Source organism: Leucopleurus acutus (assembly GCF_964270905.1).
Source record: "Leucopleurus acutus genome assembly, chromosome: 14".
NCBI lineage: Eukaryota > Metazoa > Chordata > Mammalia > Artiodactyla > Delphinidae > Leucopleurus > Leucopleurus acutus.
In genome coordinates this window covers 9,601,597-9,627,113 of record NC_139156.1, presented here as the reverse complement: position 1 = coordinate 9,627,113, position 25,517 = coordinate 9,601,597, and the positions used below count along the sequence as shown (strand labels likewise).

General features: G+C 52.2%; 1 protein-coding gene across 1 annotated transcript in view; it reads left to right on the top strand.

The window, feature by feature from the left end:
• Positions 1-25,517, top strand: part of TACC2 (transforming acidic coiled-coil containing protein 2) — a gene marked incomplete at its 5' end in the record, with an annotated part of 182,220 nt that overhangs the window by 86,752 nt on the left and 69,951 nt on the right. Inside the window, one exon of the mRNA XM_082854641.1 lies at positions 5,534-5,704. Coding sequence (XP_082710767.1) covers positions 5,534-5,704 — 171 coding nt within the window. The remainder of the gene's footprint in view (positions 1-5,533; positions 5,705-25,517) is intronic.

Sequence of the window (25,517 nt, the reverse complement as noted above, 5' to 3'; positions counted from 1 at the left end):
CACTCTGGTGTTTGTCCTTAGACAGGGGCTTAATTTGGCAACTCTCTCCGATCTCTGAAATGAAACCTGCTATCAGTTCAGTGGGGGATCCGCCAAGAAGGACTCAAAAGCCCTGAACAGGGTGTCAAGAGACAACAGCTGGTGACGGCATCTCACTACAGCTGGGCTTGGAGGACTGTCGGGCTCAGTGCCAGCCCTGAAGCAGCATGCTCTGTGTTTCTCAGGTCTCGTGTGGGTGGCGACTGCATCCAAACGGTTAATGGGACCAGTTGTTGTTAGTGACGACCTTGGTGAGGTACTGAATCAGGGATGGCAAACTCTGACCCGTTAGTAGTGGTTCCTTAGGGATCTGTGTTGAGAAGGATTCAGAGGTCTTGTCCAGCTGGGCCTCGCAGGAAAGAATGCCTTGATCGACATGCCATTTCTGTCTGCTGAAAGTATGGTGAGTTTATTTGCCCTTTTTTTTTTGTCAGCTCTTCCCTTAAAAAATAAAAGGCTTAAATTAAATCAACATTTCCTTCATCTTCCAAAAATACAAATACTTTACATGAATTTGAATTCAGCTTCTTTGTTATTCCATAAGAGACATTGATTAACTCCTTACATGGGAAAAGGGATTAGTGGACTTTTACAACTAGAAGGGTCTTTGCAGCCCTATTCCTGGCCCATTTTATAGGGGAGGAGATCAAGGGCAAGTGAATGTAAGTGCCTTGCAGAAGCCAACTGAGGGGAATTCCTTGGCGGTCCAGGGGTCAGGACTCCGCGCTTCCAGTGCCGGGGGCACGGGTTCGAACTCTGGTCGGGAAACTAAGATCCCACATGCCACGTGGCATGGCCAAAAAGAAAAAAAAGAAGACAACTGAGAATGCAGATGTGGACCCCATCTCAGACCTCTGCCCCGCTCTGTGCTGGGCTTGACAGCTGCCCACGGGTTCCCACTGAGGGCTGGGAGTGGTACTGGGCATTGGAAAGGGCCCGACTCCCTGAGAATAACGTCTCTAAGACAAGTCACTGCTGCTCACGGGAGACTTGAGTGGACAGGAGCTGGCAAGGGAGGCCGACCTGGTTATCTGCTCCAGCAACAAGGCCCTCTGGCAGCTCAGGGGGCCTTGGAGGGGCTCTATGGAAGCTTCCCCTCGGGGTCTGGAACGAGGGCTGACTTCATGGGCATGTGACCTGGGCAGTCGCCCAGGGCCCCGTGCTCAGAAGGGCCCCGTGCTCGGTTCAGCACGCTGCTGTCGTCACCCTCCTGAAATTCTTATATTTTAGGCACACTGGACCTTGCGTTTCCACTTTGCTTTCATTTGCATTCCTGCAGCTTATGTTGCTGGTCCCACCTCAAGACGGTTGGACTCTGAGATTCCAAGAAGATAGGACAGTTGTCCCATTGTCGGTGGCCTGCATGTTTGGGAGGCCAGGGGGCGGGAGGGAAGGAGCTGCCATGTGTTGCACACTTGTTCCGGGCCAGGCCCCGTGCTGGGGGCTGGAGAGACCACGGTGGCTGAGTCTCTAGTAGGAGAAGAGGACATGTTAGCAGAAAACAACAGCATATGCAGAAGCCAGGCCCAGTTCAGCCTGGCAGTGCAGGGTGGGCATTGTTACCCCTGCCGGGGACGGGGGGAGCTTCCTTGTTCGGGTGACACTGCAGGATGATTATGGGGTGGGCTAGGAGGGGGCCTGAGAGAGGTAGGCGGGGATTCAGGGTCAGGGTCTGCTTGAGCAAAGACACAGAGGCAAAAAACTGCCAGGAGCCCCTGGAGACTGGCTTGGTGGGGTCAGGGCAACAGGAGGACAAACCTGGGAGGGGACAGAGCTGGGTTGCGGGAGCCCCAGCTTGCGAGGTCTGGGAGTTTCACCTGTATTCCATCAGGTGTAAGGCGTGGAAAGTGGGGGAGGGCTTCAGGCAGTGAAAGGACCTGATCAGGACTTCCCTGGTGGCACAGTGGTTGAGAGTCCGCCTGCCGATGCAGGGGACACGGGTTTGTGCTCCGGTCCGGGAGGATCCCACATGCTACGGAGCAGCTGGGCCCGTGAGCCATGGCCGCTGAGCCTGTGCGTCCGGAGCCTGTGCTCCACGACGGGAGAGGCCACAACAGTGAGAGGCCCACGTACCGCAAAAAAAAAAAAAAAAAAAAAGAAAGGACCTGATCAGAACTCGAGTTGGGACATCCTGGTGTCTGTGTGTGTGTTGGGGGGTGGATGTGCAGGAGCCCTGCTCAGAGAGGCTGCAGGCCTGGACCAGCAGGACAAAGGGGACAGATTCTGGAAGGACAAGGGATGTGACTCAGCATGGAGGGGCGATGATGGGGCGAGAGAACAAGGAGAGTCAAGGACAGTCTCAACTTCTGGTCCAGGGCCTGGACAGCTGGTGGGGCCACTAGCCAAGCTGGGGAGAAATTTGGGGGAGGAGGAGGGTTAGGAGGGGACAGCGGGAGTTCTGTGGGGCCGGGAAGCATCTGTAGGTGCCCGTGTGTCAGAGCTTCGGTCGTGAGTCACTGAAGCTTTCCCTGTTGGGGCCTGACCTCCCCTCCTCTGGGGTTGGACCAAGGGCAGCCTGCAGACCAGGAGGGAGGGGCGCCATCATTCTTAAAAGAGCTGTTGAGTCATTTGTTTGGTGCCTTTAGCTGATGGGAACAGGCCAGCGCCGGAAGGGTGCGGCCCTGGTGGTCTGGGTGCCAACCAAGTGAAGGGTGGAGGGGGCAGGCATCCGGTCTCCAGGCTGAAGAGCTGAGGGGACCACAGGGTGTTCTCAGGGGTGGAGGGATGCGGTCAGCCTCGAGGCATCCTCATCACAGTGTGACTGTCACTGTGCTTCCCCGTGGGGTTGGCCTTGTTCTGAGGCCACAGCTCCTCCCCTCTGCCAGGGTTTTCAAAGACAGAAACCTTTCCTTGCACTTTGATGGCGTTGTAAAGTACAGAACCACGAACTGTGTCACCTATTCTGTTTGCATTAAATTAAATAAAATCTTCAGTGGGTGTGCAGAGGAAGGGACTCGGCCAGTGTCATTTCTTTCGAAAGCAAATTTCAGACTAAAGGCTTGAGTTTGTAAGTGGCCTGTTCACTGCTTATGGATAAGAATAAATGTAGCTTTCCAGAGTGTGAAAATGGCTTTCTTAAGGAGCTTAACAGCCCCCCATAGTTTTCATTGTTCGTTTGAGTCATCTCTTTACGAAAAATGTTATTTCAGCCACTGTCCATGTTGTGACAAACAGCAGTTTGAACAGCCAAGGCATCGTGCCGTCTGTAAACCCACTTCGCACTTTTGCCGGTTCTGCCCACGAGCTCATTGTAATTTTTGTTCACGTGTGGATTGCCTTGCTCTGGGCTTAGCCAGGATCATTACTCTCTGCTCTGTTTTGCTCCTAGTTTCCATGAGGCCCAGGGGAGAAGGTCATGTGGTTCCAGCTCTGTCTCTGCTCCCTGAACCCGGTTTGGTCGTAGCCATTCGGGACTCCCCCCGCCCCGTCCCCGGCTCTCCCTCTGCCTGTCCGAGTGCCCACTGTGGGTGGCCCGGCTGGATGTTGGGCTGCTGGGGTGAATCTGAGAGATAAAGCCCCTGTCCTCTGGGAGTTCGGTCTCCCTCGTGGTCTTCAAGTCCCAGGTGATGGGAGTCACCGAGGAGGAGCTGGGGGCTTCGGGTATGTGCTAGGGGGTCCGTTAGAAAGTGGGCATGGAGCTGGACCCCAGCTTCGACCTCTGGCTGGGTTTCAGGCTCTCAGTGCTGAGTCACGTAGTGTTAAGGATTCAGAGCCTGGGTTCCCATCCTGGCTCCCCCGCCTACTTGCTCTGTGACCTCGCCTCTCCGAGCCTCGGCTTTGATCTCTAAAGTGAGGGTGGTGACATCTGACTCAAAGGCTGTTGTGGCGCTTCCCGAGGTCACGTATGTGAAGCATTTAACACAGGCCCGGGCTCACAGGCTCAGGCACCTAGGACAGAGCCAACCCGGACATTTGCACCAGCAGGGGCGAGCTACTGCTGTTTTCGTAGCTGCGGAATAGTGAAGGCCAAGCCAGGACGTGGGCAGCGGAGGAATTGCTGGCCCGGGGAGGAGGGGGGCTTCCAAGGCCAGGAGACAGCAGGGGCAGCCAGTGCTGTGGGAACCCGGGGAGGGGGGCCCGGCTGGTCAGAGCAGAGCAGGTGAGGGTGAGGACCGTGGGGCGAGGCGCGGGGCAGAAGCCCGGCCCTGCAAGACCTGCTGAGAGCTGCGACAGGGATTTGGGGCTAGACTGAGAGTTCTTTCGCTGTACTGGGTGTGCGGTGCCCGTGGCAGCCGTCCTCCAGGCCGGGAAGCCAGCCTCGCAGGGGACGTGGAGGAGGTGGAGATTAGCAGGACACCCTTGACACGGAAACCTGGAAACCCTAACGTCCTGCCTTCCTGCAGTGCGGGAGCTGCCAGCAGGAGCTCACGCCCACAGGGAAGCAATGAGTCCCCAGCATGAGGCTGTGAAACTCGTAACCCCAGATTCGACCTCTGGCTGGGTTTCAGGCTCTCGGTACTGAGTCACACAGTGTGGACAGCAGTGCGGACAGCCGGAGAGGCTGGGAGGGCTAACCCGCCCTGGAAGTCTGTGGACGGCATCGCTAGTCTTGCTTTTGCCAAAGGGGAAGATCAGAACCTCTTTTGAGCTCCAAGCCTGGTGCCTTTTGGCTCCAAGGGTGTGTCTGCAGGTGGCCGTCCTTCCTGCCTTCCCTCCTCTTTTTTTTTTTTTTGCGGTACGCTAGCCCCTCACTGTTGTGGTCTCTCCCGTTGCCGAGCACAGGCTCCAGACGCGCAGGCTCAGCGGCCATGGCTCACGGGCCCAGCAGCTCCGCAGCACGCAGGATCCTCCCGGACCGGGGTACGAACCCGCGTCCCCTGCATCGGCAGGCGGACTCCAAACCACGGAGCCACCAGGGAAGCCCCTGCTACCTTCCCTCCTGCTGGGGGCCTCCCTGCACTCCCAGCCTTTCCCTGGATGTCCAGCAGGGGGCACTCACCCATTAAACCAGGGACAGGGCTGTGCTCTGGGAATCCTTCCCCAGGGAAGAGGGATCCCGGCAAGTTCCTGGTGCAGGTTCCTTGGTTACACATCAGCCTCTTCACCTTGACTTTTCTCAGCCTCAGAGTTTTAGGCCAAATTCTGGGGAGTTTGCAAAATTGTATTTTAGTTTTCAACTCCCAGAGTTTCACTGCTTATTAAAAAAGTGATGAGAAACGATCATATGAAATTCCCTTCCCCCAAACAAAACTCAAACAAGACAACTCAGAGTGCTCTGACACCCGAGCTGCCTGCAGCCTGGGTTCTGCTGTAGCCTAAGGGGGGGGTGGAATTCACAGCCTGGCCTGGGGGCTGCTGCACTGGAAAGTGCACCCCGACTGTGTCTAAGCAGAGGCCTGGGGAACCCGGGGGGGAGCCTGGGGCAGCAGTGTGCTGGGTCTTTAAATACCCAACGCCATGTGTGTGACTGGGTTGGGAGGGGTGAGCGGGCCTGATGAATGTGCCATAAAGGAGCCGAGTTCCGCTGGGAATAATTCTCCCTTTGTGTCCCCAGCACCCACCCAGCTGCTGCCCGTGCGGATCTCGCTCCCCCGGCCTCAGAACACACATCTCTGCCTTCCGCCCCAGCTGGTGATGGACACGCATCTTTGCCTTCCACTCCAGCTGGTGATGGAGTCGAAGCTTCCATTCCCTCCTGCCAAGGTCTAGCCAAGGACTTAAGCAGGTATTGTACAAAGCTCTCCTTCCAAGCCGCTGGCCCCAGAGAGGAGGGGCCTGGTGGTCTCTGTCCCTTAGGCCCTGGGGAGCTGCATTTAGGATGGCGCCAAGAAGGCGTTGACAGTTTGGACCCGTGATGCCATGTGTGATTGTTTGGGCTGTAGTTGATCTGAAGTTTATCCATGCTAGCAAGCTCTCCATGTAACAAAGGGGACGTCCTGTGTGAGTATTGGTGTATTACTTGGCGTTCTCCAGAGAAACAGAACCAGTGGGATATATATACACATATACAGGCATAATTTGTTTTATTGCACTTTGCAGATGTTGAGTTTTTTACAAATTGAAGGCTTGTGGCAACCCTGAATTGAGCAAGTCTGTGGGCTCCATTTTCCCGACATTTGCTCCCTTCGTGTCTCTGTGTCACATTTTGAGAATTCTCGCAATATTTCAGACTTTCTCATTAGTATATTTGTCACGGTGATCTGTGATCGGTGATCTTTGATGTTACTATTGCAAAAAGATTATGACTCACTGAAGGCTCAGATGACGGTTAGCATTTGTTAGCAATAAAGTATTTTTTAATTAAGGTATGTACAATGGTTTCTTTAGACATAATACTATTGCACACAATAGTCTACAGTATAGTGTAAAAGTAACTTTTATACGCATTGGGAAACCAAAAACTTCGTGTGACTCACTTTATTGTGATATTCGCTTTATTGTGGTGGTCTGCAACCATACTTGTATTACCTCGGAGGTCTGCCTGTTCAGAGAGAAATTTATTTTAAGGAGTTGGCTCATGAAAATGTGGAGACTGGCAAATCCAAAAACTGCAAGGCAGGCCAACAGGCTGGAGGCCTGGGGACGAATTGATGTTGTAGCTGGAGTCCAAAGGCCGTCTGCTGGCAGAACTCCCTCTTCCTTGGGGGACCTCAGTCTTTGTCTCTTAAAGCCTTCAACTGATTGGGCGAGGCTCACCCACATTATGGGGGGTAATCTGCTTTACTTAAAGTCTACTGATTTAAATGTTACTCTCATCTAAAAAAATACCTTCACAGCAACATCTACACTGACCAGATATCTGAGTACAATGGCCAAGACAGCACTTAAAATTAATCATCACAGCAAGTATTCAGAACCCCTGTTTCTATGCAAACGGCTGGTTCTGATTAGAAACTATTCTGCTTAGCTATTCAGTCCTCTAAAGGGCATTTTCGGATAGTCTTTTCTTGTGGAGGGCTAAACACGCCTGGGTGTGTTGAGAAGGGGAAGCCCGTGGCCTCAGAGAGTCCTGCTACTGGGGAGGCACAGAGGTGCCCAAAGCTAAGCTGAAGGAGAGAGTGAGAGTACAAGGGGTGGCCAACGCATTGATGATCACCTGCCAAGCCAGTGTCCAGAAGTAACAGAGGAATCAGGGGAGAGGAGGCTCGTGTGTGCAGATGTGGTTCTAGAACACGCAGTGATGAGGAGCTGGGGATGGAGCTGGACCTGAATCTCTCTTATCTGGATGATACTCCATGGAGCAGACGCTCTTCCTTGCCCATTATCTCTTGAGGTCTACCTGCCTCTCTGTTGGTCCCTTGTCCCCGAGGGCTTCCCGGGGGAGGCAACTTCTAAGCTGAGAACTGAAGGCTCAGTGGACTTAACTACACACGGGCAGGGGAGGGAACAGCATCTGCAGAAACCTTGAGGAAAGAGAAGGGAGCAAAACTGAAGAGGTCCCGTTGAGGCTGGGCAGGCAGAGAAGGGAAGGGGTAGCACAGTGGTCAGGGGCCGGTGGTTGGCACACCGTGGCTCATGTTAAGGATTGGGGGCTTTATTTTTTTTTCTCGGTAGAATTTTTTTCGATTAATAGATTTCTTTTAAGAATAGTTTTAGACTTACCAAAAAAAATCGAGACAGTAGTATCAAGAGTACCCATTTACCCAAGCACACAGTTGCCCTATTATTAACCTCTCAACAGTAGCGTGGTTCATTTGATGCAATTCATGAACCAATATTGACACATTGTTATTAACTAAAGTCCACAGTTTATTCCGATTTCCTTACCTTTTCCCTAAGGTCCTTTTTCTGTCCCAGGACCCCATCCAAGATGCGACATGGCATTTAGTCTTTACGTCTCCTTAGCGCTTCTTGGCTGTGACTGTTCCTCAGACTCTCTTGTTCTTGATGACCTTGACAGTTCTGAGGAGGACTGTCAGGTACTTTGTCGAATGTCCCTTAGCTGGGGTTCGTCTGATGTTTTCCTCATGATTGGAGTAGAGTTACGGGTTTGGGGAGGAAGATCACAGAGGTAAAGTGCCGTTTTCATCACATCCTATCAAGGCTACTTACCGTCAATGTGTTTTATGACTGTTCCCGTTGACCTTGATCGCTTGGCTGGGGTCGTGTTTGTCAGATTTCTCCACTGTCAGGTTTCTCTTTTGTCCCCTTTTCCATACTGTCCTCTTTGGAAGGAAGTCACTATGGGCACATCTCAGGACTAGGGAGTTGTGTCCCCTCTTTTAGGGGGAGTATCTACATAAATTTTTTGGAATTCTTCTGCATGGGAGATTTCTCTCTTCTCCTCCATTTATTAACTTATTCAGTCATTTATTTATATCCGTATGGACTCGCGGGTATCGATTTTATACTTTGAGTTATAATACAATACTACTTTATTTGGTCGCTCAGATTGTTCCAGCTTTTCGGCCATTGGGCCATTGGCTCCTAGGGCTTTATTTTAAGGAAGTCCAGAAGCCCTGAGGCAGGCAGAGATCTGAGCAGATTTGCATTTTTAAAGATGTCTCCAGCTGCTTGGCAGGGCAGGAGTGGTTTCAGGACTGATCAGGGGCCCCAGACCTTGAGGCTCCCTGTCCTGGCCCAGCGGACTGGACAGGACCAGGGACAGCTGTGGTCCCATCGCCCTAAGTACACCCTCAGCTGTGGCTTCAGGGTGTTGGCCAGCTCCAGTGTCTCTCCATGGCTGCTCTTTTCAACGGGGCTGTGGCCTGGATCCAGGGATCCAAATAAGTCCTGTCTTCTTCCCTCTGGCAGGTCCTTGGAAGTTTGCGAAGCAAGTTTCAAAAATGTACAAATGAAAATTTCATTTCACTGAAATGGAGGTTGTTATTCGCCAGGTCTGGGCCAGAGTCTGAGGTCCCTGTTGGTCTCATGATTTGGAGATGCATCCTCCATCAGTGCCCATCTCCAGCCAGGCCTCTCTTGTTGGAGCAGTTATGCCCTCTGTGTTTTCACCATGCCCAGGCGACTGCAGTGCCCCTGACATCTATGGCCTTGTCTTCCCCTCTTTGGGCTTGGAGGGGAGAGCAGTGGGGCAGTGAGACCTGGTGTCTTAGCAAAGAAAGCCCAGGGCACATCTTATTACAGATTCGACAGATGTTCTGTTCTTGCAAGCATGCTGGGTGACTTCCTGCAGCCTCCCCCTGCTTCTGATGGCTGCTGTGGAAATGATGACATAATCCCACATTTCCAGTGCAAATGGCTTTTCTCCCGGAGTTTTCCCACCCTCACCCCTCCCCCATGTCCACTGGTAATCATTAGGCCACAAGCCTTGGGGAGAACAGATGTGACTTTGAGAGAGTCCGTGGGGAGGAGAGGGGGCTTCGTTTCTCTGCTTCCCAACCCTGGCCGCAGCAAAGGGGGTGTTCTGGGAGGGACACTGTCCACCAAGGTGGCAGAGCTCCGACAGGCCTTCCTCGTTCCTTCAGCCCTGCCGGTCTGTGGCGTTTGTGCTCAGCAGACACCCTGACCTACTAAAGCTGTTTGGAGAGCATTATGTGGCGATTAACTGAGCTTTAAGAGGCTGGAGCCAGACAGGGAATCTGAAGATAAAGAATTTCCAGGAATGCAAGTCGAAAGCCCTCACTCTTGCAAAGGCAGCCACAGCTGACCAGGGGTTTTGGACCTCGGGGGGCTCATGGCAAAGAGCCTGCTGTGTTGGCATGTGGGGCAGGCAGACGTGAACCTCAGCAAACATCAGAGCTGACCTCCCACTCTGCCTGCTGGGAATGGCGGTCCCTAAGGAATCAGTAACTTGGAAACCTGGCCAGCGGCTGCCTGGACGACCCAGAAGGAATGAGACGGGGGGAAGCAGCTGAACTTCTTGCAAGGAGGAGCTGGTTCCGTGCTGGTGCAGGAAGGCCAGGGGACAAGAACCCTGAGACACACCACCCTGAATGCAGCCTGGGGTCTGGGGAGAGGCAGGTGGCCTGGGCTCACCACGGTTTCTGGTGGGATGTTCGGCCCACCGTGGGCAGCCCTCAAATGCTCCTGTCTCTCTGTCAGCACCTCTCCCAGACTTGAGAGCTTTTCCTGGCAGGAGAGGGAATGAGGAGACCTTCTCCCTGGCCTCTAGGGTGGTACGCTTCTCCTGCCAGCTCAGAGAAGTGAACCCCTCGAGAAATACCACGCATCCTCGCGCACAGCTCAGAGGAGTGAACCCGTCGAGAAATACCGCACATCCTCGCGCACAGAGCCAGGCCGTTTGCCCACTCACAGCTCAGTGGTTAATTTCGTGGGTGGGGTCAGGACCATCCTTGGGGTTGCTGATGCTGAGACCCTCTGGTGATGAGATGCTGCACTGAGCAGACTGGGGTCTCATCTGGCCTCGTTCATCCGTTTATGTGAACACGTTTCATTTCACTCCCTCTCCTGCCTGTCAGACCCACCTCTTGCAGGGCAGCCCTGGGCGTGGATGTGTTGCTGAGCATCACCGTCCTGGCGGGACGAGCAGAGGCAGTCTGACCTGGGCCTCCGGCTCTCGGCCAGTCTCATGAACAGGCACCAGTGTCTGGGGGCTGCTGAGCTTCCCAGTGTTTGCAGGCAGGCGTGTCTGGAAGCTCCACCTGGCTGGCTTCAGCCCCAGGAGCACAGCGAGGAAGCCCGTCACTCTGTTCTCCAAACACAGTTCAGTAAATGGTGGCCTCCTCAGTCTGGGCGGAGCCAGCACGGAGCAGGCGGGACCCATGATCCCAGCTCTCAAATTCTTTTTTTTAATTTTAATTTATTTATTATTTTTTATTTTTGGCTGCGTTGGGTCTTCATTGCTGTGCGCGAGCTTTCTCTATTTGCGGTGAGCGGGGGCTACTCTTCGTTGTGGTGCGCGGGCTTCTCATTGTGGTAGCTTCTCTTGTTGCAGGGCATGGGCTCCAGGCGCGCGGGCATCAGTAGTTGTGGCTCACGGGCTCCAGAGCAGAGGCTCAGGGGCTCAGTAGTTGTGGCGCACAGGCTTAGTTGCTCTGCGACATGTGGGACCTTCCCAGACCAGGGCTCGAACCCATGTCTCCTGCATTGGCAGGCGGATTCTTAACCACTGCGCCACCAGGGAAGTCCCAGCCCTCAAACTCTTTTTCCCATTTCTGGGGGGAGACAGAAGGAGAGTGGGCCGCCAGGCAGGGCTCCCCTGGCCCTGCTTATTGGGGTGCAGTTGGGAGACTCCTCCAAAGCTGGAAGGGATTCTGACCTGATTTGGGGACCAGCGAGGAGCAGGGTGTGCATGGAGCTTTGAGGGGCCAGTGAAGGCCTGGATGGAAGTCCCCAGCCCAGCTCTGGGGGCGTGGGAGGTGTCAGGGCAGCGTGAGGCCCGGGAGCCTGCCTTCCATTCCCAGTGGTGCCCCAGACCCCATGTTAGGTTGGCTGCCACTTTATAATTTTAGATTTTTGCATTTCAGGAGGGTCTCTGTGTCCCCGGCATTGGGCATTTCGTGGGGCATATGGGGGGCATGGCCTCAGCCCTCCAGGAGCCGACCTGGCCCAAACCTCTGCTTTGTAAGGAGAAACTGGATGCTGGGGGTAGTGGGGGGCAGCTACCCTAGTTTGAAAGGATCAGAGCAGACCCCTCTGGAGGGCGATGTGGACCTCCCAGAAACCAGGGAGCCACACCTTGCTGTCCCCAATGCTAGGGGACCAGAGGCATGTTCCCAGGCTGGACAATTACTGCCCCAGGGAAATGTTGACATAAAGCAGGACCCCTTCATCTTTTTCTGCATTAATGGCTTAAAGAGATGCAAAAAAATGTGAATATACCATACACGTATTCTGCACTGAACTTTTATAAGCCACCAGCCTCTGAAAGCTGTCACGAGACCTGATGATGCCTCTCGCACATTTTCTTAGGGTCAGAGGGATGGGGCAGGAATTGGGTCAGTCTGCTGTCACGGCAAGATTGTCTTCCCATGGACAGATCAATTCCTAAAAAATCCGGGTATTTGGGAAAAATAATCCCTTTTCCTCAGGCACTAAGTTATAAGGTAATTGCATCCAGTGACAGTTAGGCAGGGTGCCTAGTGGGTTACATAGATAGGGTCTATGGGATGGTTATGAAAAGAAGGAAGTATATTTAGGGTTTGGTAGCACACATGTGCGCACACACATGCCCCCCCCTCACACTCACACTCATTCAGTCACTGCCCTCAGATGTTATGCTAATTAGCTATCAGTAGATGCGCATGGTTGCTATTTCTGGCCCAGCTGTTCTGGATTTCTGTTCTATCACAGAGCCTTGAGTCAGCAGTTCTGGGACTCAGCGCCTGGTTTTCACCGCTCCGCTCATAAGTAGGACAACCCTGTGTCAGGCTCTGTGTCACTGCTAGTCAGGCATGGGAAGACATTTACTCCAGACCAGCTGACAACCGGCCACCTTCCTGAACTGGCCTCTGCTCTGGGGCAGCGGACGTCACAAGGACCCAACGAAGGAAGGGCCACGAGTTTTAGAGCTTCTGCACGTGCTCTTTTGCATTTTCATCTTGGAAGCATTTCCACACTGAACGGCCACTTCGGGGCCACTACGGAGAACCCTCTCTCAGTCCAGATGGGTGGAACCTGCAGTTCTCAACCTGTTTCTCCAATCTGGCTTCAGAAACCAGCTTCACTGTCCATTTTGACAGCTGGGAGATTCCATCTCTGTTTACACTTGAATGTTGTCTTTAAAAGGTCTCTTATTCCTGGTAACCTCTAAAACCAGTAGGCTTAAGCTCTAGAGGAACTCAATAGATTAACACAACAGTCAAATCAAATACAATATTTTAGCTCTTTTAACAAGGACTGAAATGTTTTCATAGTGCTTTTGCAATTTTCTGTTCTTCTTGGAAACAGTTCTCCGAGAGGAAAGATGGATTTCACTGGTTATGTTTTTGACCCCAGTCAGTCGGTTCTCTCTTCCCAGGTTTGAATGAAACTTGACCATTTCTTAGAAGAAGCTTGAACTCTGGAGGTCGGTGTTTTATTTGGCCAAATGTCTCCGTGTTTGGTTTTGCCTGTGATCTTAAACCTAGTTGTTAAAGTAGTTACGGTAAGGGGTGCAGATTATCTAAAGAAAATTGTTCCTTGAGAAAGGCCACTTGAAATGAATCCACTTGTTGAATCAAACTTTTACGGTAATAGTGGGAAAAATGTTTAATTGGGACTTGATCTTGAAAAAAGAAATGAAAAATTATGAGAATGATTAATATTTAACAAAATGTGGACTTTAATGATAACCATATGTTTGTGCTTAGCATGAACAAAGAATTTTGGCTACGTTTTTCTGGCAGATTTTCAGACTTGCGTATTCTTCACTTCACACTTGACTCCTGCAGCTCAACTACACAGTCACTTTAACATAAATGCTTCAACTGTTTTCTGAAGGGCTCTCTCCCTTCTTTGATGTCCTCTCCTCGAAGCTACCTTCTTCCTCATCTTTGTGAGTTTCTCCTCTTCAGTTGTTCACAGATCACCATTATCTCAACAGGTTTGGGTGGCTTTTGAGCCGTTCCTCAGGATCAGAGTCATTCACTTCATGGTGTCCTGCAGCTTCTGCTAGGTTTGCAGTTTCCTTTGCAGTTGGTGGTGTTGTATATTTCCCCACAATCAACGAGAGACAACTGGCAAGAACTTGTGAAGCCAGGAGGAGTATTTGAGGGACAACTGAGTCCGGAAGTGGTTGCTTTGTTGATGAACGTCTTCCAAGGCTGACCTTTGCTTCGCCTTATTGTAACCTTGTTACTGTGGGAGCGTGGATGGGGGGGACCCTCTCTGCAGGATGGGGCAACTGGAAATATATCCTCCAGGAACTTCTGATTTTATTGATTGCTAGAGGAGCTAAGTAGGGGCTGATATGTTTGCTGAAGTTGCCATATGAAATTGAATGTTGTGTTGGTGGAAGGATATTGTTGAAGGCATTATCCACCATATACCCTGTTTCCTGATGGAGAACCCATAGGAAAGAACATGTTGAGAATGTCAGTCACGCAAAAAGCTGCTTATCCGTGGAATGGCCTTTTTTAAAAAAAAATCTGCTGGGTTTTATGAATTGTGTAACTGAAAATGATTGTTTCCCTTTTTGCTTTGGCTGCTGGGAAACGTAGAGCCAAACTTGCAGCTTACTCCAACCAGGGTTTAGGTAAGTACTTTCGGGATAACCTCAGTCCCTCAGGCTTTTAGCCATCATTTCTTTCAAAATTTTTTTGCTGTCTTGAATTGCAAGCTTGAGTCCTTTTTGAGATTAGGTAGGATATATTTTCTAAAATGTTATCTCAAGAGTGTCTTCTACCATTTCCATCTCAAAAGAGCTGAATTTATTTGGTAAAGAAAGAGGGATTTTAAGGATCTTGTTTAGTCTTCTGGGATGTGGTGTTCGTGTTACTGATTTCCTTTGCACACGTGATGAGACTTCTCAACTCAATGCTATCCTCATTTTTGCATAGCCCTGGGTTTTAGGGTTAGCCTGCTTTCCTTCCTTCTTGTAGGAATCCAAGATTAAAAATGTATCCTGAATCCTTAATTTTGAAATAAAAGTGAGTCTTATCGCTCTCTCTTTTTTTTAATATTTATTTATTTTTGAGCTGTGTCGGGTCTTAGTTGCGGTGTGCGGGCTTCTCTCTAGTTGTGGTGCGCGGGCTCCAGAGCACATGGGCTCTGTGGTTGTGGCGTGCGGGATCAGTAGTTGCGGTACTCGGGCTTATTTGCCCTGGAGCATGTGGGATCTCAGTTACCGGACCAGGGATTGAACGGGCGTCCCCTGCATTGCAAGACGGGACCACCAGGGAAGTCCCCCTTATCTCGCTTTACTGATTCCTTTTCTGGTACATTTTGGCTCGCCTTCCTGGGTCTAACAGTAAAATCCTCAACCTTCACCTTCTATCCTAAAAGAATTGAAAGGAATTTTTCTCCCCATGAAGAGTAGCCTTTGGGGTGGTCCTTGCTTGCAAGGAACTTTGAACGATCTCAGGTGTGCCTGTGGTGAAGGCGGTGAGAAAGGCCTAGAAGATCAGCCCTTTCCAAAGAGAGAGCGAGGGAGCCTTGGGAAAGGCGAGGTTTTACCTGAGCCCACTCTTCAGCCCAAGTAAACCACTCGAGACTCTGCAGGGCGAGCATGTGAGATCTAATGTTGGAGTATAGAAGATGACCAGAATCCCTGTGGCCCTGGAGATGAAGGAACCCCACCATCTTCTACCTTTTCTCTATTTACCGTAAGACTGAAGACTTTGCCAGGACCTGTTCCCACATCCTCTGAGGTTTCACACCGTGTATGTTTATGAAGCTCTCGCTGAGCGTGGGGCACACGGCAGGCTGGAGAGCGTGGACACCAAACACAGACACACGGATAAAGCGAGACTCTGATGAGGCGAGAAAGTGCCAGGCGCAAATCTGCCCGCGGTAGAGAATGGGGAGGAAGAAGTCTGTGGGCTGGAGGAGACTCACCCCTCCTACAAGCTGGCCGGGAGATGGGCCCTGACGCACAGGAGGAACTGGGGGAGCTGGAGAGGTTGGGGAGGAGCGTCTCCTCGGCTTGAGGTCACAGCGGGGACCCTGGCCCTGCTCGAATGCAGGGTGGAGCCAGCGTCAGGATCAGGGCCGGAATATAGAACTGGGACTCTTTCCCGAAGGCAGTGGACAACTTATGGAGCGAGGCTGTGGGACGGTAAAGCTGTGTCTCCAGAAGCCCAGGAAAATGGACCCCTGCTCTGTAAAGCCTGGTGGGGAAGCATCGGCAGCACGCCGGTCGCGACCCGCGGCCCGGTCCCGCACGGCGGTCGCGACCCGCGGCCCGGTCCCGCACGCCGGTCGTGACCTGCAGCCTGGTCCTGTACGCCGGTCGGCTTTGATGGTCTCAGGCTCCTATTCACCTATGGCTGCTGAACGTGGGCCTGAAATCAAACGGCTCCCAGCTCTTAGAGTCTTAGGAAAGGCAGTGAGCGACAGGCTGGCTGGAGCTGCGGATTGTGGGGCAGGACCTTCCGGCCTTGAGATGAAGGAACAAGGTGCAAGCGGGTGGTGATGGCACTGCAGAGCCGGGACCCTGCCTAAAGGTGGGCGGTCCACATGCTTTCGTGCAGCCTCGCTCTGGTCCCCACGGTGACGGTGAAGGCCAGAGACTTGAAGAAACAGGATCTTGCCCAGGCCCATTCTCCGTCTGTATTGACATTATTCGTGCTCGCCAGATGGATTTTTCTGTGATCTGACCTGGTTTCCTTTAGCCAGTGTGCTTGGGCTAATTAGCAGTGCAGGGGTCCACTGGTCTTGTTTGGAGAGTGTTGTTGCTATGGCAACTGGAGGCTTCCCCGAGGCTGGAGGCAAAAATGAAGCCGCTCAAGTATGTTTTTCTTGGGGTGTCAGAGGTGCTTCAAACTACTCGCCCTTTCTGACTGTGGCTCGGTCCCTTGGACCCTAATGGGATTTAAGAGTCTGTACCATGTATCTTATCCCTCAATTACAGGGATTTAGCAGGTTTGCTGATCTTTCTGTATGTGTCAGTAAGTAACTTGAGAATAGACTCATCAGGCACATGCTCAATGCACTGATATATGTGGAATTGCTAATTGATCTAGAGATGATGGGTGCATTCCTTGATTTATCCAGGTTTCTAGGATGTCTTGGGGACATCAGTAGGAGGGTTGGCAGTGGAGCCCATCTGAGTGGGCTTAGCCGACCTTTAGCGTTCTAGAATATGCGTGCTCTGATCCAGAGCAGAGGGGGAGGAGTTCAGGTCTCATGAGGGCCATGGTTAGAAACATTGGGCATCACTGGTTTGGTGGAGAGAGGAAGTGCTCTGCTGTAGCAGCCTCTGCATCTCACGGAGTGGCCAGGTGCAGGCAGGTAGAGTCTGGAGTGTGGGGTGGGTGTGAAGAGGCGGTAGGGGCAGCCGGGCCGTTTGAAGGCAGCACTTCCGGGAAGGAAGGCTGGGACTAAGCAGAGGGGACTGATGGGACTGTTGGGACTGATGGAGCCTCGGCTTCAGCCAAAGGTCTGGCCCAAGTGGGTGCTCAGTGCAGGTTTGACTACACTAGGGAATGTGTGATCGCAATGCTAATTGCTTGCATTGTAATAATTTTGGATGGAATCTGTGCTTTCTTATTGTATCAACTCATGATTTTACCTCCTGGGCATGATTTGGGGTGGAGTGGCTGAGGAAGGAAGGGAGGAAGGGGAGGGAGTAAGCAGGCAGGCGTGCGGCATAGCAGGTGGTGTCTGTGTCATCAGCAGTTCCTGTGGATAACCAGAGCCCGGGGTCTACGGAGCATTTAAGCGGGCTTAAATGGCCCTGGACTGCTGTCTTTTCGAATTTCCTTGGTCTAACTTGGGTAGTTTTTTTTGTTTTGTTTTGTCTTTTAATCTTTTCCCTTTTTGTTAGTCGTTCTTAGTCCTAGAAGTGTATCTTAAGCAGTCCATCTTGGTTGGTCAGCTTGGGCTGCTATAATAAAAATAACTTGGGCCAGGTGGCTTACACAAAAACATTGATTTCCCACAGTTCTGGAGGCTGGAAGTCTGAGATGAGGGTACAGGCATGGTCGGGTTCTTAGGGAGAGCAGCCCTTTTCCTCTCTAATCAGTCTCCCTCCCCATTTTTTTTAAGTTTTCCTTTTTTTCTGTAGGCAGAATTACTAGCTAACCAAGCTTGTTTTATTTTATTTATTTTTTATTTATTTTTTTGGCCATGCTGCGCAGCATGTGGGATTCTAGTTCCCTGATCAGGGATCAAACCCGTGCCCCCTGCAGTGGAAGCGTGAAGTCTTAACCACTGGACCACCAGAGAAGTTCCCAAGCTTGTTTTAAATTGTGTGTAAAGTAAGCATCAACTGTCTTAAATGAGGGTCTGAGAAGTTCTTCCGGAAGTTCATCACAGAAACTAGTAATGCACGGATTTCAGCTGCATCGACCTCAAGGGCTTCCAGGTTGTATTTGCTTTCCCCCTGGTTTTTGGTCATGTTTTTAACATCACTGAGATGGTGTCAGCCTACTAAGTGAAGTGTCACTAGGTCATAAGTTTATGATTGTGAAGTGTCACTAGGTCATAAGTTTATGATTGTTGGGGTTCTAAATAAAAGCACTTCACTGTAATGCCTCCTCATTTCCCACGTGGTGCTATACTTAGGGGAAAACGTTTCTTATAAAGAAGGAAAGAAAATTAACACCACTCAAGCAGCAATTACAGTCCTAGTCCCAGGCTTTCATACATATAATTTAATATTCCCAATACCCTGCAAAATAGATGCTTCCTCACTTTTGCCAGCTGAGGAAGCAGTGGTTCAGCATGGTCAAGCGATTGCCTCAAGGCCACACAGCAAAGGAGGGAGAAGTCAGGAGTTGAACTCCCTTCTCATTTCAAAGCCCTCTCTTGTTATTGCAGCAAATCCCTGCTGGTTAAGGATCTGGACACTTGGAAGGGTCTGTGCTTTTACGTGTCATGAAAAATAAAAGTTAGCAGATGAGTTCTAATTGTGGTTTCTCATTTTTTTCCCATGTATTTTCCTAGTGCTGAGTTTGGCTGAAGGCCATACATACCCTCAGTGCCCAGGGAAGGGGTCACTTTCCTCAAAAGATGAAGTCTAAGTTAGTGCTTATGAAGTTTTCAGCTCCACGTGGTCAGGTTCTTTGGAATCCCAGCTGCGTATGTGGCCCAAGAGGTCTGTTTTCTGACAAAGAAACAAACCCTCGGGGTGCCGAGAATGACAGGATGAACAAGTCTGAGAATCCCTGCCACCAGATGACGCGCCGCACGACAGTGAGTGACAGCTTCCTGGGAGGTGCTTTCTAGAGCAAGCCTCACCAGGCCAGCCCCTGACAGTCGCCTTCCCTGCGAGACTGACACATCATTAGCTATTTTCATATAAATTCGAGAAAGTAAACCTTCTCAGCGTTTCCTGGAAATTTCATGTTGCTGCATCCCGGGAAACGATTTTGACTTTCTGGCTCTTTGTTTGACACTGATCTTAACTGTCAGCAGAGGAAAGTCAGCCCACCATGAAGCTCTAGAACTGCTCAGGAGCCACAGCCTCAAAAGTACCCGTCCAGACACCCCTGGCCACAGTTTTAGAAAACACTCAGTGTGTTGGAGGACGTTTCAAAACGCTTTGAGTTTTGTTTCCATTTAATTTTTCTTTTGGCCATGATTTAGATGCATTTTAGGCTGACGGCGCTGTGGGGTAAAGAAATGCTGGGAACCTGGGGAAGAGTTTTCAATTTACGCATCAGAGGTTCCACCTTAATTCAGTCGTGGGTCTGTGTTTGGAGCTCAGAATGGGACGGATGGTCAGTTCCCAGGTGGGCCCCCAAACCTCCTGAACCAAAAGGAGATGAAATCCTTCTCTAGTAGCCTTCAATGACGCCGCCCAGGAGCCCAAGCAAGACTTGAGGGTTTTGGAGCCAGCCAGAGCCAGGTGGCGGGACCTGGCGAGCTGGGCATGGTTGCCCCAGCAGGGGGATGGGGGTGGGTGCTGTGGGCACTGGAGGGGGTGTCACCGACCCTCCTGCAGGCCCAGCCTGTGTTTAGAAGCACAGAGATGGATGTCTTGATTGTGTGTCGGGGAGGGCTGCCTTTTCCCTGTGCAACCTTAGCCTTAAGGGGCTTTTGATGCTGCTCGCAGCCTGCCTGGCCTCTGATGGTTTAGGACGAGCCCTGGCACGGGGCTTCTCTGTGGAGCCCTCATCTGGTGGCCAAAGATGGGGCTGCAGACTCTGTAGCCGCTGTGTTTCTTTCTTCCCCCAATCCCCCCACCCCCAAAAGGTGTCCTTGGAGGCCGGGCCTAGGTTCACGAGGGGTGGGGAGGCGGGGAGCCAGGCCCTCGCATCTCCCTGGTACAGGCCTCAGCCAGCGCCAGCCTGGCCACCGGGCCTGAAGGAGGCAGAAGCCGCCAGGATACTGCACACGTCTTGCACATTTCCCGCTGCAGCCTGTTTACCTGCTCTCCCAGCCATCGGGAGAGTCCACTTCCTTCCTTGGAGGGATGAGCCAGCTGGAATGAGAATACCCTCACTCCCTCTGTGGTCAGCCTGACCGAGACCACCACGCCCCTCCCTCCTGGGGCCCCGCGCTCCCCAGCCCGCAGTGCATTTGCATTTCAAAGCCACACAATGCCGGCGGTCTGGGCGAGGCTGCGGGAAGCTGGGGGAGGCGACTTGGGTGTAGAGGGAGGGTCTTCGCCCCGTTTCCGGAGCCAGCGGTGGAGCTTTGTGAAGATCCAGGCGTCGGGGGCTGCTCGGTGATGATGACATCACCGTGTCGTACACAGGAGCCGGGCTGCCGGGGGGTTTGAGAGCAGATCCATTCGGACCCCACCGGCGCTCACGCTCACACTCGCGCGCCCCGGCAGAGCCGCGCGCGCCGTCCACACTCGCGCACACACTGAGGCGCGCGCCGGCCACCCTCGCGCGCACACTTCCGCGGCGCTCGCTCCCCGGGCTCCGGCTCGGGCCCCGATCCGCAGCTCCCCGCCGCCGCCGCCCCGGATGCCAGCAGCTGCTCCCATCTGCAGTGCAGCAGCCCCGGCCGCCGGCCGGCCCACCCCGGGCTCCCGCTGGAGGAATCGTGCCAGGACGCTGGCCCTACTCGCGGCTAGCCTGCTCGCCAGGGCGCAGCGAGGATGGGAGGGTCGCAGTCTCTGCAGCCAGTCCCAGCCAGCGACCTGAACCTGGAGGCTTCCGAGGCTATGTAAGTGCTCCGCCGGGCCGCCCTGGAGGCCCCCCCCCCGTCCCCCCAGGAGGAGAGGCTACCAGGGCTTTGTTAGTGTCCCCTCTCCTGATGCCCGGGCAGCCCGGAGCTGGGGCTGGCCCCGCCGTTCTCTCCAGGCAGCCTTGCATGGTTTTACCTGGTGGCTCCCCCTTCTAGCATTTAGTTCCCCCTCTGGAACGGGCATCTGGCAGCCCCAGGATACTGCCGGGGGCAGAAGTGACCCCCTGGAATTTTACGGTTGTTGAGCAGCCCAGTGCATGACTGGGGGCTTCTTGTGTGCCTTCACTCTGCACCCCCGGCACAGTGGTATTTCCTGCAAGGGAACAGCCGGGCCTCAACAGGGGCCTCATGGGAAGAATCCTTGAGTGTGGCAGTGCTGTGCCCATGGAGACAGACCAGTTTAGGGGCAGCCACTCACGTGGCTCGGCGGATGGAGTGGAGCATCGCTGGTATACGTTCAGTCCCGTTAGCCTAAGCGTCCGTGCACTCACTCGCTGGTGAACGCTGTCGATGACAAGGCCTCTTGCTATTATTAGTAAAGGCAGCTGAAGGGTCCTGTCGTTGGTCCGTCGGTCGAGGCAGCATTTGACTGTGCACCCATCCAGGAATCCGATCGTTTCTCTAAACCGCAGAGCTCATGTGCTCAGAAGTGGCCTTTATCCTGGCTGGGTGTTTATTAGGATTGCCATTTCTGTACGGTCGTCTCCATTGCCTACCCGGGCATGCCTGGAGGACGGGGCTTATTGAATAGATCTGGCTGCCGAGCTGTATTTCAGCAGGTCAGGCTTGCGGGCCTCCACATCCCAGCCTTGCCTGCTCTCCTTTCCCAAAGAGAAGAATGTGTTTCAGAGAGGAGTATTTGGTGGGGATGCAGGGGTGGGGACGGTCCAGTGGTCACGGGAGCCACTGATGTGTAGATTAAAGGGTTGCAGGGATTGGTCTGTGTGTTGTAGTAGGGATGGGGTGCCATGTGGGGCTTCCTCACTCGTCCCCGCTCCTGGGTTTCAATGAGGAGCTGGCTCAGCGCGGTGATGTAATGCTAAGCTGAGTGAGCCTCATGGTTTTCCAGGCTCTGGCTCTTCAGCAGCGAACCACGAGAAGGAGCAGGTGTGCACCGATCATTTGTCTTGCTCCCCGTAGCTCGAGAAAGCATCATCTTACAATGGAGGCGCGTCGTGTTGGAGGATTTTAAGTGCCCTGAGCCTCGCGCTTTGCCTGCCCTGTTTTTCGTTCATGTGTCGTATTGTTAGATGCGTGGAGATCACGTACTACCACACAGGATTTGAGCCTAAGCCTAAAAGAACGGTTTCAGCCTATGTTTAGTTAAAGGGCAGTAACTGGCTAGTGAGCTGTCAGGGCTCAAACCTGTCTAAAAGCTTTAGAGACTTGGAAAAGATAATGTGACCGTATGTTTGGGAAAATACACTCCTCAGCCATTGGGAATTCAGCTTCCCCGTCCCTGGCATCCCCTCCCTCTTTCCCAGTTACGTTAATAAATGACCAGGATTCTGCTGGTTGAGGGCTGAGTTGGGAGAGATTCTGTTAGGTAGAAGCCGCCTTTTTGGATAAGGTCCCCTAAGTCTACCCTATGGGAATAAGTGGTGTTTAAGTAAAACTCCAGGCCAAACAGCCACATCGTGATGGAAGCTGCTTCTCAAATATTGCATGCGTGAGCTGGTCCGTATGTGCCAGGCTGAGTCTTCTTTCCCTGGAAGTGCGACTTCTGAAATGTCTCTAAATCGAGATCTTTAAGATGGTATATTTACTCCTAAACAGAATCCCACCCTCCATCCCCTAACATTTTTGTTTTGAAAAAATGGAGAGAGTGGAAATGCTTGGGGCTGGTGCTATACCTGGCAACTCTTCTCTAAAATCGCATCTCTGCTGTCTGAATAACTGGGGCTTGTTTTTCTACTACAGATTCGCTTATTTCCAGTCTAGAGATTTAAAAAAGTATATTAAGAGAGTACCCCCTTTTTGCACAGGTTCGTGTCTTTCACAATAGTATGCGTTTCCATGCACATAAAATCACATGCACATGAATAATACGCAAGACAGCGTAACATATGGTCCATGGCAGAAAAGACACTTCCACTGTAAGATAATGCTGTCAGGGCTGCAGGGACGGAGATGAACTTGGTGCACGCCTGCCGCGAGGTACAGCCCATGACAACTGGTATCTAAACCGAACATCTATATCTCTTTTTTTTCTGGTGGTTCCCTGTGAAAGATCAAATTAAGGGAGGCCCGTGTGTAAGAGTGAAACCAAAAGACAGAGGAAGACAGGGATGATTTGGAAATCCCTGCAGGACATTTTTTTTTTAGTTTCAGGATTTCTCTTTCTGGTTGCAGGTTGGGGTGCCTTTGGGCAACTTTTGTGGCCCCAGCTGATAGCTTCATTCTGTACAGGAGTGCAGTGGGGTAAGGAAGGAGGAGGAAGATGGCGAGTCTTGTGTCTCCCCTCTGGGGGTGTAGCAGCAGACTGGAGGGTGGCACATGGGATTGGGAGGTGAGGCAGGGGGACTGAGGTTCAAGTGTTGCAGTCCCTTGCTATTCCCGGGATGGTCCACAAACGGCAGCATCAGCTTCCCCTGGCTTGTTAGAAAGGCAGAATCTTAAGCCCCACCCCAGATTGGCTCCATCAGAATCTCCATTTTAACCAGTGATTTGTAAATATGCCCAGATGATTTTTAGGCAGAAAAGTTGGGGAAGCCCTGAGCTAGGTGAGTCTCTCCATCCTGGTCCCTCAGAAACCGTTGGCCACTTCTCTAGCTGCTGCTTTCTTGTCTGGGAAAGAAGTTCTGGTAGCGACAGTAGCCGTTGTTTCCGAATAGAAGAGGGGTAGCAGGGAGAGGAGAATTCTGCCACAGAAAACACTTACTTCTCAGCACTGACGGTTGGGAAACACATACAGGAAAGGGACGGGAAGTACTTGAGTAAATGTGGTCTGAGTGTATTGATTAGACCTGCTGTCTGTGCCCTTCTTCCGCTGCAGCATTAAGTACTTTGTCCTTTGTGTAGCTGGAGACCCTCATTCCGGGGGCTCCCCTCGGCTTCCTGCAAATTCCCACACCCTGGCCACCGAGGGACAGCCAGGGGCCATTAGCATCTGAGAGTGAAAGTGATTGTTCTGTGGGGAAGTTCAGCCTGCTTCGTCTGTGGCGCCACTCATGACCTGGGCTCTAAAAACATCACAAACAGGGAAACCCATGCCTGTGTAGACCCGTGAGGATCAAAATAGGAGGGCCAGGATGGATGGAGAGAAGTGATGACGGCCCTGGTGATTGATGAGACAGGGGAGGGAAGGTTAAAGACAGTGGGGAATACAAGTGCAGGGTTTATACTCAGATGACCAAGAAAAGGATGTGGCGTTTGCCAAAACAAGGAAACGGGATTGGGAGTGCGTTTGGGGGAAGGTTGATGAGTTTGGGCTGGGATTTGAGATGCAGATGGGATCAGAAGTATAGCTGAGAGGGAATTCCCTGGGGGTCTAGTCGTTAGGACTCCGAGCTTCCACTGCAGGGGGCACGGGTTCGATCCCTGGTCAGGGAACTAAGATCCCGCATGCCGCGCAGCATGGCCAAAAAAATGAAAAAAAAAAAAAAAAACAATTAAAAAAAGGCATATATATAGAGAGAGAGCCAAGACAGTGGCCAGGACCAGAGAGGCCTTGGGCACCACCTGCACCAGGTTCAGCGGTTCCAGGACAGGGGTTGCACCTCTTCGTGCAGCTGTGTTCGCAGACGGGAAAGTCGAGTTTTGGTCTCTTCCATCCTCGTGTGGCTGGCTCCCCATCCTGTCTCTCGATCTGGGAGCTGCTTAGAGGGTCCAGTGACTCTGACCTTGCCCACCTGCCTCTTAGGGCTTCTCAGAGGTGAGGTTCCACCTGTGTAGACTCTGAGAAGGCGAAAGCACCAGACAGTGGCAAAGCAGGAGCTCTGTGCCTGAAAACGGCCAGCATGCCAACTGCGCAGAAGTCCCGAAAGGGCTGCTGGGGCTCCTGGCAGGACCTTTCTCATCGGATCTCTTTCAAAGCCTTGTTTCTTAAGGCAACCCTTGGCTAAGTCATTTAGCTTAAATGACAGCATCTTGAATGTGGGCTTCTCGGTTCCTAGAAGCAGATTTCACTTTTGGATATTATCGTTTGACAAAATGATGAGTAGTTTTTTTCCCCCTGAAACCGAATAAGCTGTAAAGTTGTCTGTAGAGTGGGAGTTGCCTGAGTCCCAAGGGTGCTATCTTAGTTCAGGTTGCTATAACAGAAGTACCACAGATGGGGTGGCCTAAACAACAGATACTTATTTCTCATAGTTCTGGAGGCTGGGAAGTCCAAGGTTAGTGTGTCGGCAGAGCCAGTGTGTGGTGAGGGCCTCCTTCCTGGTTTACAGACGGCTGTCTTCTTGTCCTCGCATGACAAGGCAGTGAAAGAGAGAGACGGAGAAAGAGAGAGAAAAGCAAGCTCTCAAGTATCTCTTCTTATAAGGGCACTAATGCCCTTACAAGACTCCACCCTCATGACCTAATCACCTCCCAAAGGCCCTACCTCCTCATGCCATCACGTTGGGAGTTAGAGTTTCTGTGTACAGATTTTGGGGAGACACAAGCACTGAGTCCATAGCAGATGCTCTTCCTTGGTTATCATTTCTGAATATCTCCAGCGTGGGCTCTGTGGCCAGGTACCTGGGTCCATGGCCCTTCACTACCTTCTCTGTAGGGCTTATCTGCTGGCTTTCTCTAAGGTAAGCAGAAGGCAAGAACATTCCAAGGCCTTCCAGGTAGCTGCCAACTGTCCAAGGGGTCATGCCACCCCTTTCTGCTGGGCACTGGGACAGGGCACCTGCTTATGGTAGGGTGAGCAGCTACGACTGGGAGATGCAGTGACCATGGCAGGT